Source organism: Natrix helvetica (genome assembly GCF_964273705.1).
Source record: "Natrix helvetica genome assembly, chromosome: 1".
Taxonomy (NCBI): domain Eukaryota; kingdom Metazoa; phylum Chordata; class Lepidosauria; order Squamata; family Natricidae; genus Natrix; species Natrix helvetica.
The window spans coordinates 100038628-100051184 of NC_138548.1; the positions used below are offsets into that span (position 1 = coordinate 100038628).

Below are 12557 nucleotides of genomic sequence, written 5' to 3' on the forward strand. Positions count from 1 at the left end.
TTGTTCAAAGTACGGGTACTTCTATTTTCATTAAGAGTCATTATTTGAGGTTGATAGCTCAGTGTTCTGACCTCCCCGCTCTCGTATACCAAGTCACTCCGACACAAAGTCTCTTCAAGATGTTTATTGACATACAGGTTCAACCTTGGCAGCAATCCAGCCTGCCAAGGTCAAGATAGCACTTTGGGCAGCAATCCAGCTACAGCGACACCCCTTGGCAGCAATCCAGCTATCAAGCTCCAGATAACCACCTTAGCAGCACTCCTGCCTGCCAAGGTCCAGGGAACAGATTGGCAGCAATCCAGGTAAACCCTTTGGCAGCAATCCAGCCTGCCAAAGTATGACACAGATCTGAGAGCTTCTCCAACTCCAATGATCAGTTGATTCCTGCAAAGGGTGTGTCCACAAGCAGTCCCTTTATAGTCTGGAGAGGAGTCTAATTATCAGCAGCTGAGAGCAATTACCTCCTGTAATTGCTCAATTGCTCCTTACGCTGGGTAGCACGGCGGTAACGAGCATCAGCATCACTGCTGATGTCTGACTCACTGTCCCGTGACTCTTCCCCACTGCTCCAAGGCATGACATCAGGAGCCCCCTTCCTTTGGCTTTCACCACTGCTCCATGCCTCAGGGGCTTCCTGGTGGCCAACCAGCCTCTCTGCTCCCTGCTCAGAGTCGGAACCCTGTCCAGGGTCCTCCACATCCTCCTGAGCCGACTCAGAGGGACCCTCGCTGTCGGAGTCTGGTGGCAACTCCAACGGCTCCTGCTGGGCCACAACAGCTCAGAAAATATAGAATAAATCTGAGTACAAGGAAGAACCAAGTAAGCTTCCTGAGTCACCAGTGCTGCACAGTTTACTTTCTCCTCCTCTTCTTTGGGAGCTTTGCTTGTTGAAAGGAATAAGGAGAAAACCAGAGCAGCCTCTTGTAGAGATTGATTTCCCTAAATTGGAGCATATGTGAATTAGAGCTGTATTAGAATCATTATAGTCAAGAATATGACTCACTTGAAAGAGCAGCTCAGTTGGAGCTGCCAGTTACATGTAATGAATGGTCTGGGTATTCATCTAATCAGAGAGAAGTTTTGTTTTGTTTTAACATGGCAGAAATCTTGGGAGTAGGTGGTAAACAGCATATCCCCCTCAACAATTTACTCAGAAAGAATCTTTGGGGAGAGAAAAAAAGTCTAAGAAATATTTGATATATGTTTCGGTTCACTGGAATTTTGCTTTAAAAATGGTCTGGTGGCTTTGTTTGGGCTTCTTTACATTACATATAACTTCAGAACTGCTGATACAGGGATCTGGGAAGGAGCAGAGATAAAATTGCTCTCTATTTTTACAGTTAAGAGAAACAGCTATATGTCTGTTATTTATTATGCTTTCTTAACAATGGTTTCTTGTAAATAGCCAGAATCTTTCTTGCTGTTCTTAGTTCTACTGGCAAAAATATTAGTAATAGTATTGGCACTGTTAGGGATGTAACCCTAGTCTTGGGTTGGCAATATATATATATATATACTGTATATAGAATTCAAGACTACTTATCGCTTGTTTTGGAGAATGTTTATCCTACTTTATTTTTGCTAACGCAAGTAAAGTTATCCTTGTTTTATCTTCGGTGGATGTGATTGATACTATTCGGCGGCACATTCCTTACTACCTTCTGCTACTCAACTCTAGTCTCCAAAAGGAGATATACTTAACAGGCACATATTCAATTGTTTCCATAAATCCTTACAAGGAAGCTTTCTGGAGTTTTTGCTTTTCTCCCTCTCTCTGTTTCCTTCATATATAAACACACATGCAGTGTGTGTGTTTGTGTGTGTGTGTGTGTTTTATGTGGGATGCCCTAGCCTCATGCTTGCTCAGAGATCCCAAAGTTGTAGAATGACCTCTGGGTGGTTGTGGCCTCCTCCATTAAAAGCTTAAAGCTCAACAAGTATTGCTGTAGTTGTGGTCAGAGCAAAATAACTTATTTGATTGACTTGACTGATTGTTCCCGCCAGGAAGGTGTGCATTTGTGTGTGCGTGTGTGGGGGGTTTTGTAAGCCACCTGAATTCACTGTAAGTGGATTGGGCCCTATACATTTTCTTAAATAGAATAGAATAATAAAATAAACAAAAGAACAGCCCTCTCATAATTAAACATTGTCCTTGACACATCCCCTATGCAGACATAGAGGATAAACTTGTCTCTATGTACTATAAAAATATTGTGCTTATAATTTAGTATGTGCTAACCTACCAATGGCAACTAAGCACCAAAAATATGTGGTGGGAATGGAATCTGTTGGAACTTGTCTACCAGAAAAAAAAATATATATTTATCTTTTTCTCATGGATGCCCAATAGAGTGAAGACAGCATTTAATTTCTAAACGTTCTTATGTGCTCAGATCTGTGTATTAGGCAAGAAGCAACAGAAAATTATCCTTGTTCCTACACTAGTACATAAGGAAGTCCTGTGCTGGTTCTAATTCAGTAAATAAATATATATCACACTGTCCACATAAAGAATTTATCAAACTAATCTGTGCCAAATGACCCTCCCCATCCCCTCCCCCACTGCTTTAATAATGTTGCTTTTATGTTGAATCAGTGAACAAGGAGTTCAGGCAATTACTACTTAACCAGGGCAGATTTTTCTGTAACTATTGTATCTTTCCTAGAATGCTTCTCAGTTGCCTCTTTAAGTGGTAACCCAAATTATTTAGGGGAAAAAATGAATTTGGCAGATAGATTAACTGATTTATTTCAAATGTCCACTTTCTCTTCTTGTCAATGCCAATATGATTTCAACCAATTATGCATCAGTTTATGAGTTGTTTTGGGTTAGTTTTTAATATAAGCAGAAACTTGTGGATTTTGATATGACTTTTTTCCTAATACGTTCATTTTGGGATGCATTTTTCCCTGATGTATACATTTTTAAAGGCAATCTCCCTTAATACAACTTTTTTTCTGTGTAATGTTTTTCATCAGTATGATTGTGTGTGTGTGTGTGTGTGTGTGTGTGTGTGTACTTAGACTTATATACTGCTTTACAGTGCTTTACAGCCCTCTCTAAGCGGTTTACAGAGTCAACATATTTCCCGCAACAATCTTGGTGTGTGTGTGTGTGTGTGTGTGTGTGTGTATCTCCTAACAGGCATTTTTGTGCACTGCAAATATAGGTTTGGAAGCATGTGTTCTGCCTTAGTTAACAATATGTATTGGTAAAAAGTCATGTGAAACTAAACTTCATAATGTGTCTTCATAATGTTACAATTATATATAACTGTCAATTTTATTCCAGCCTTAAAGAGATTCCCAGAACTAACCTATTGTGCATGTTGTCACAATTGTTGTGCATCCGTGTTGAAGGCATGGGGGCTAGGCAGTAGGAAACTCCTATATTTATGATGTACTAATGCCTTCATATCTGCATAGATTATATTTTGTCTTTCCTTGGCTAACTTTTGAAAGTTGTGGGTTAATTTGCAGTCAGAAATATGACACCAATGGGCTCCGAAGTCCTATGATACTAGTAGCTGTTTTTTGCCAATCCTTGCAAATTAAATATAATTTATGTTAACGTGCTTAACTTAAAATAAGTAAGTTCAGCTGCTCTCAAGAGATTTGCGGAGAACAGATCAATATTGTCATAATGTGTTAGGGAGAGGAGCTGTCAGATATGAGATGACCATAGTTTTCCACTTTTAGCTGGGAAAAAAACAAACCCTGGGCAGAATGCAACATTATGCAAGAATGCCTGACACTTGAAAAATTGCTACCTTCAGAGCAGAGTGTACAGTGTGTCAACTCCAAAAGTTTCATTGCTTTCGCCTAAAATACAGTTTGACAAAATATGTTTACAGATTGCAAATGTGTTGCTATGTGTTTCATTGTCACGGTAAACATTTTCCCAGTGGGAGATTCATATTCTCCTCACTGTGAAATAATCCTTGCGGAAATTACCCTAGGAAGTCAATTCTAATGTAACCTCCTGATGTGCACCTGCACATCACAAGATTAATTCAAAACATGACTTGGCAACTAACAAACCTTATGTCAGAAGTATTGCTTGCTTTCAGGACAAACAGGAAGATTGATTGATTGATTGATTGATTGATTGATTGATTGATTGATTGATTGATATAATTTATATAGTTCATTTCCTCAAAAGGAAAAGAGCTGTATCTCTCTTCATGAAAATTATTGAGGAGACAAGTGCCTTTTCTGCTGGTTATAAATCACTGCAGAATGTTATTCACCATAATACTGTTCAAACATAATTTTCTTTATTGATGTGCATTGTTTCTCTTTTACAGAGTGATGAGGTTTTGACTGTCATCAAAGCAAAAGCACAGTGGCCTGCCTGGCAACCACTAAACGTGTAAGTAGGGAAGGGAGACAACCTCCCAAAAGACTTTTTGATCATTGTCCTCTGACAGATTGCTGTAAACATCATCCCATCCACAAAAGTTTCTTTCTCGGATAAAAATGTGTCGATAAATGAATCTTCCAATCCATATTTTTGTCTAACAATATTTGTGGGTGACCAAGTTATAGGAGGTATTGGGTTAACTGTTAGTGATGCAGCAATAAATCTAGATACGTTTCCCATTGTCTTGATCTTTTCTTGCGGACCAAGGATGTATCTAATAGTTAATACAGTTCCTGCTTGCTTACAGGTAAGCCAAATTTAATTTAATGGAAAATGAAAAATTAAATTAGTTTGAATCAGAACTGCCTTGGAAACTCCAGTTATGAGAAGAAATAGGACTCCAATGAAAGAGAATTGATATAGCTCAGAATTGAATTGTGAAGTCCTTGATGCTCTCTGAACTTGGCTGTTTGCTCCCAGATGTTTCATTATCCAACTAGATTACATCATCAGTGCGAGTGACTTGCCAATGTCATAGGAGTGTGGTTTTCTCTTGGGTAGTTTCTGGATTAGGGGCGTTCTAATCTTTTTTGTTTCCTTCTAATCCAAAACTGGGAATTCCTGGAAGCTTGGAATTTAGATGAATCAGCCATCAACAAACACATAGACATAAACTGCATTTACACACCATTCCAAATAAACAATGAAAAAGCTAAGAAGGAAACACACTATCTGCAAGCAAACAACCAAGGTCAGAGAGCATCAAGGACTCCACCAAAATAGGACTTTTCCAATCCTTAAAAAGCCACAGTTCCTTATATTAATGTATGGTATGGGAACTTCCATTTAAGTAAAGCAAGCAGGTTGTTAAAATTTGAAAATTTCTTATAACAACAAAAGAACAATAGTACTCTTTCCTCAACTTCAAAGAATTGTTGCCCTAGACTCAATTGAATGCATTACTGGCTGCATCCTTCAAGATTTTTATTTGTTCTCTAAGTTTTATGTCTGCTCCATCACTTCTGGAGCTTTAGAACCTTATAAATTGAGGCTCCCTCCAGGAGAACCTGAGATCCATAATTTAGGGTTGGTAACTTAAATGAGAGCACCATTTTAAACATTTCAGTCATTTATCTTATTTTGGAACTCTATGTTTTTCTCTAAGCATCACTTTCTATAAAAGTTTTCTTTTAAATAAAAATAATATATGTCAGGGATGTAATCCTTGGCTCGGCTTGGCAATGTATATAAGCTATGATTACTTTACTGTTACTTTAAATGCTAGAGGGATGTAATTGGCTTGTTACCTCAAGTAGCCATAAGAGGCAGCCAGAATGGCTGTTAGATCTCTGTTTTGTTAGAAGCTGATCAGGTGTATACTGAGGTATTGTGGTTTGCTACTGTTTAGCTATACTTTGTGTGTTTGACTATTTTGATAACTGAATTACTAAACTGTGTATGACTTGGACTGTTAATCGGACTCTGAATACCTCTATATTTCTACATAGTAAACTACTATATTTTTATACTATTCAGTGTCTCTGTATGCTGGTTTGTGCGTGTTATTCCATATCACTCTCATTACGCTTCTCTGCCTACTCGCTCTTCTAACAGGGAGCTTAATTACTTAACAATATGCAAACTTTCTAGAGTATATGTCTACATAGGATAAACCAAGATTTTATTTGAGAATTCTCTCCAGCCTAGAATGTCTGCTTGGTTGAAACTTTTTACACGGCCTTTTTATCTGCTACTTTTATTATAATGTGCATTGCTTTATACTATACTGCACATTTTTCCTCTCCTCTCTCTAGAGTTGCTTCACTGAATCTTTTGTTCAAACTTCTTTTCAAAATAGGCATTTATAACATATTTTTGTCAACACTTTCAACATTTCAAGGCAATGTGTGATTTGGTCAAGCATAGAGTGTATGTTCTTCAGTATTTCATGCTGTCTCGTGGTTTTGCTTATGCTACACAGCACTTTTTTGTAAATTGTTCTGTCCATACCATGCCTCTGTGGAAATTGTCTTTTTCAAGGGTGTCATTCCTACATCTTTGTAAAATAGGATTTGAAAACTCATACACATTTTTCACATTCACTTTCTCTGACCTTATTCATCAGGTTGTTTCATCAGTGAGTCTTTAAAAAAATACATATGTACTCCTCAAAAAACATTATGCACTTCAACACAATTAATAATAATTAAGCAAGCTAGTTTGTTGCTTCTCAAATGTCCACGATGTTTGTAGAACTGTTGTTAAATTAAATTTCATCTAATTGAAGACAATTTAAGATCCAACATTCAGTTATTCAAATTTCAGACTATTGTCAGGGCACATCTGTGAATACTGTTTTTTAAGAACTGGATTTGCTTATAAAAATTTCAGTTCCCTGGTGTTTTCATTTGCAACTAATTTCATAACCACAGTTGTATATCCAAAACGGGCTCAATCTGCTCGAACAAAGCTTGCTTTCTGATTTTGCCCCTGGAGTATCATAGCAAAATTTGAATAAACTCTTATCAGGCAATTTGTTCACAGTAATACATAAGTGACTATAGACACAGATGGGATTGTAAATGGGAGAAAACTGTAAATGTGCCCTGCTAGCAGCTGCTGATATCTCTCAAGAAATATCCATTCAAGACAGTTGTTTCCAAGAACTTGGTGAGAATGACCCTCCGCCCCAAAAAATTCAGAATGAGCAGAATTTCCAAAATAAGGAATGGTAGTGCTTGTTGGTTCACCCTTGCAAAGAGATTTTTATAATATATTTCTGTGCTCTTTTCTTAAATATTATTGACTTGATTTTGGTATAATACGTCACGCGTATATACATTCTGCAAAAGGTCTGTTTAAAGTGTGTTAGGGAAAGCCATAACAGCAGGTGTTCCATGAAGGCTTGGGAATGCCCTCAGAGATCTCTCAAATGTCACATTTTTAATGTGACATGAAGAGGGAGTTGACAAATTCAGAATAGGATGGTAATCTTCTCTGTATAATAATGGAGCGTCAATCATTTTTTCTAGCCCCATTTCTATATCATTTGAGTGCAACACTCAAAGATCTCCCAAGGCCTCAAAGGTAGGCCTTGGAAGTCGCTTGCTGCTGCTTCATCACAGGGCATAGAGGTACACATTTACACATCTTTTTAGATGCAGCACCTTCCCTCTCTCCACGCTAGGCCCATTCAAGGCAGCCCTGCTTACCAGGCATTTTGCACTATAGAAGTGTCACTGTTTGCTCCCTTGTAAGGATGCAGTTTGTTTAATTGAGGTCATGGTGTGCTGATATAATAGTCACCATGACCTGGGGCCATTAAGGAACTGCCAAGTGCAGAAGAAGCTTCAGAAATAAAAGAGAAGCAGCATGTTTCTTTTTTGTCCTGCTTTTTCGAAGCAGGATGATCGTGTCATTTTGTGAATCAACTTTAAAAGATCGCTTTGCTTCAAAGCCTTGTTGAAATTAAATGTCCCTTCACAATGTTGCATGTTGTAAGCATTTATGCCCCAAGTGCAGTGGATCAACCTACCTCTTGAAATCTAGGGTCTGCAGACTTGAAATCAGTCAGGGTAATGTATTTCAGTCTCAATGTCTAAGAAAAGAAATTTTTATAAGCTAGTGCTATTTTTCTGTTTAAGTTCTGCATTTTATCTTAGTTAATTAAACTATGATTTATCAATGATAACAATATTGCCTTGGGACAAAACAAAATTAGCACATTATTATGCATAAAGTAGCAGTCTAGTTGTGGCAAGGATAATTTGCTAATTCTATTGACTAATGATGATGGATAAATTCCTAGACATAATCTCCTAACGTGCACCAGGAAACTGATTTGCTAAAACTATATTGCATAAAACATAAAAGTGTGTGTGTGTGTACACATAGTAGTTATCCTGGGGTTGTGATACATGAAATATTTTCATCTCCAATTATAACCCCCAATCATCATTATATTAGATCATAGTTGTTATAAAAGTTTTATACCCTAATCGTGCAGTTTTAAGGATACCATTGGAAGGAAAAAGGAAATATTATTTCAGCTCCAAATAATAATTATTCTAGTTCTTATTTTTGACATTTCAATATTTTTTGAAAATTAAAATACAACATTGGTGCCTGACATGGTTGTGTTTTGTTTGTTGTTTAAAAGATTAAGCATTGGCTGTTATTAGACTTGCCATCCAACTGACAAAATTGTTCATCTTGCCATTCCTAATTTTTTTTCCTCTTCAAATTGTGGTAATGTTACAATCCTATTAGCAATTAATCTGCTAAGGAGGAGCACAAATGATTTCCCTTTTTCCATGCAAGTTGTTTTGAGATGACAAAATACATCATTCATGCCTCTCATAATTATATGTTGTACCAGTAGGCAGGCATGCACACATAGAGATCCTAGCATATATGTGCACATAATATGGCACAATTCTGCATGCCACACTTGAACATAATAAAACATTTAGAGTTCTCTATGAGCAGTTCTCTTTCCCGCAGTAGATGAAACTGACTTCCCATGAACTTTCAGGTTTGCTTTAGGCAAAACTGATGACGATCCTTTTTTGTACATAAAATAAGCACATTTGCACATTAATAGTGTCTGGCATTCCGACCAACCATGAGTGGAAGGTGAAAATCGAGACAGAATTTTGTATTATAATGCATAATGCAACCTTTTTATTTTGAGGAGACGAAGAAAATATATCATTATATTTGCAAAAGGGCCTTTATTTCTATATAATAAACATTAAAGTCAAGATTTAAATCACTTAATTAAAATGACATTGAAAATGTTTAATTAAACACACTTGTTTACGCCAAACCTGTTTTAATTTGATGATGCCCATTCAGTTGTTCTTCTGTATGATCAAGAGGAAAAACAACAACATAATTTGTTATTTTCTGATATTTTTAGAATTGTTACATATTTTCTGATCTTGGTTTTTTTCTCACCTGTTAATTGGGGGTGGGAGCAGAAATTTATAAATCTGGTTTTGATAGTCAAAATTAAATTGGTGAAAATTGTCCCATCTGTTTAAAAAAAACACATCTGAAATGCACAGAAAGTCACACAAAGAACATCTGAGCTCTTGTGAGAGGCACCAGTGCTATTTCAGTTTTCCAGATTTTTTGGCTTGTCACTCAAGATGTATACAAAAAGAAATCTGACTAAAATAATCTGCAATTCCCTATTCACTGCAGTTAATAACAATAACCCCAACTTTACACACCTGTTTTTGTATTCCAAACTATGCAAGAATCTCTGGCCATTCCTAAGGGATACCATGAAGGAGGCACTGAGGTTTAATAACTGAGCAGCTTGACAGCCTCAGCAGAAAAATGAAGAGTATTTCCAAAAGAAGCTTTAATTAATCAACACATGTCCAGCTGAGGCAATTAACAGTACCCTCCATGCTGTTCCCATTACATCTCACACTTACGCTCAGCAGGAAACTTTACTTGCCAAGTTTAATTTTGGTTTAGAATGTTACCATCTGAAATCCAGGAGCAGGTTTCCCAAATGAAGCTACAAATCAAGAGCTACTTACGATAGCTCAATTTATTATTTTATTTCTGATTCAGTTGTCTTTTTTGGATAACATCTGTCTAGGATGGGGAAGCAACTTTTGGCATCTGCTGCTTTTTTTGCGACTCCTAGAGTCGCTCAATTCAATTGACCAAATTCAGTGGCAATTCAGTATTCGGCACTGTGACTGTTTTGTCCTCACTACATGTTACCCTCGGTGCTGCTTTAACATAGTTAAACTCACATATCCTTCAATAAACCAAACTGTGTACATAGATCTTGACACTTTATTAAAGGAACAGGGTGTAAAACTGGGGGGAAATACAGTAAGAACCCAAATACAAAATAAACAGTGTTGAGTTTCTGGTGAGCATAATAATTCGCTCCATCTTAGTCCCAGTACTCTTCAATATCTTCATAAATGATTTAGATGAGGGAATAGAAGGGGAACTCATCAAATTTGCAGATGACACTAAACTGGCAGGAGTAGCCAACACCTCTGAAGACAAGCTGAGGATCCAAACGATCTTTTTTTAATAAATATTTTTTTTATTTTTTAATAAACACAAACAAACAAAACACACACACACATACACACACAAAGGAAAAAAACACCACAAAACCAACTTCCATTACAAATTGTGAAAAGTATGTCAATTGGTTACAAAAACTTCCGTGCATCCTTTCCACAGTCATCACCTACAATTCATATCAAATCATATATTTCAAATCAAGTATATTTATATATATTGCTATCATCATACCTCAACCTTCATTTGACTATAATTGTTTTTACGTCCTTTTATATAAAATATTCCAGATTTAAAGCATAACCACATAATGGCATTCCATTAGCTCTTCCCAATATCATCCAGATAATGTTACATCTTTATAACATGTTCTAAATAAAAATTGGTTATATTTAATAACAGAGTTTCTAAACCTCCTTTTGTAGTCACCATTTGCAATTTATATCAAATTTCCTCTTATCAAATCAATCAATCAATATATATATATATATATATATATATATATATATATATATATATATATATATATATATATATATAATCATTATCAATCACTTATTTAACTGTATCCATTATCACTTCATTTTATACATGATGCTCTAAATTTAACTAAATTGACTTAATTTTTTATTATAAGCTTTCATTACATCAACCTGTGTCTTTCCAGGAATAGTGAAGTCTTATGTCTCTTGCCATTTCTGGCATTAGTATTCTGGTTATTTCCTTAGTAACTTTTGTATAGACTTCTCTTCGCAACTTATTGCTTATTGCATATCTTGTATAAGCTCGAAACCCTCCATCTGCTTCTTCGATCAGCTTATCTTTGGTTATCACTAGTGCTTCTGACAAAATCCAAACAATCTTGACAAACGTGAACAATGGGCCCTATCTAACAAAAATAATTTTAATATGGAGAAAAGGAAAGTTTTACATTTAGGCAGGAAAAATCAAAGGTATAAGTACAGATTAGGAGCGACCTGGATCAAAAACAGTAACTGTGAAATGGATCTTGGAGTCCTAGTGGATGATAACTTGAATATGAGCCAGCAGTGTGCATCAGCAGCCAAAAAAGCTAATTCAATCCTGGGTTCTATAAACAGAGGCATAGAATTCAGATCACATGAGGTATTACTACCTCTTTATAAAAACCTAGTAAGACCACACCTGGATTACTGAAACCAATTTTGGTCACCATAGTACGAAAAAGATGTTGAGACTTCTCCGATTTTCAAAGAGCAACTAAGATTATCAAAGGCTTGGAGACTAATGCATATGAAGAATGGCTGCAGGATTTGGGTTTGGCAAGTCTACTAAAGAAAAGAAGAATCAGGATGACATGATAGCAGTATTGCAGTATCGGAGGGGTTGCCACAAAGAAGAAGGGATCAAATTATTCTCCAAAGCACCCGAGGGCAGGACAAGAAACAACGGGTGGAAAATAACCAAAGAGAGAAGCAACCTGGAATTAAGGAGAAAGTTCCTAACAGTGAGGACAATTAAACAATGGAACAGCTTGCCTTCAAAAATCATGGGCACTCCATCACTTGAGCTTTTTAAGAAGAGAATAGACAGTCACTTATTTGAAATAATATACAGCTCTGATGGTGAACCTATGGCACATGTGCCACAGGTGGCGCGGGGAGCCATATTTGATGGCATGCCCTGGAGGGCCCAGGGAGGCTATTTTTGCTCTCCCCAGGCTTTAGGAAAGCCTCCAGAGACTGGGAAGGGTGGAAAATGGCCGCAAGGGGCTAACCGGAAGTTCAGGAACAAACTTCCAGATGTCCCGTTGGAGCTGTTTTTCACCGTCCCCAGCCTCTGGAGGCTTTCCTGAAGCCTAGGGAGGGCAAAAAATGACCCCAACAGGCTAACTGGAAGTTTGGAAATGATCCATTTCCAGCTTCTGAGGGGCCTATGAGGGGCCGGGGGAGACCATTTTCACCCTTCCCAGGCTTCAGGAAAGCCTTCAGAGGCTGGGGAGGAGTTGCGCACATGCATGCGATAAGCACAATTTTGTCACTCCATAAGAAAAACGTTTGCCATCACTGGTATAGAGTATCCTGCTTGTACTAGAAGACTTCCAAGGTCCCTTCTGGATCATATTTGTATTCTATTATTCATGGATTTT

The 12557-nt window shown here is 37.1% G+C and overlaps 1 protein-coding gene across 2 annotated transcripts in view; it reads left to right on the forward strand.

Annotated features, from left to right (window-relative positions):
- SPON1 (spondin 1) overlaps positions 1-12557 on the forward strand; it is a 333634-nt gene that overhangs the window by 271806 nt on the left and 49271 nt on the right. For both annotated transcript variants that reach the window (XM_081938796.1, XM_081938797.1), the window contains exon 8: positions 4311-4375. In XM_081938796.1, coding sequence (XP_081794922.1) covers positions 4311-4375 — 65 coding nt within the window. The remainder of the gene's footprint in view (positions 1-4310; positions 4376-12557) is intronic.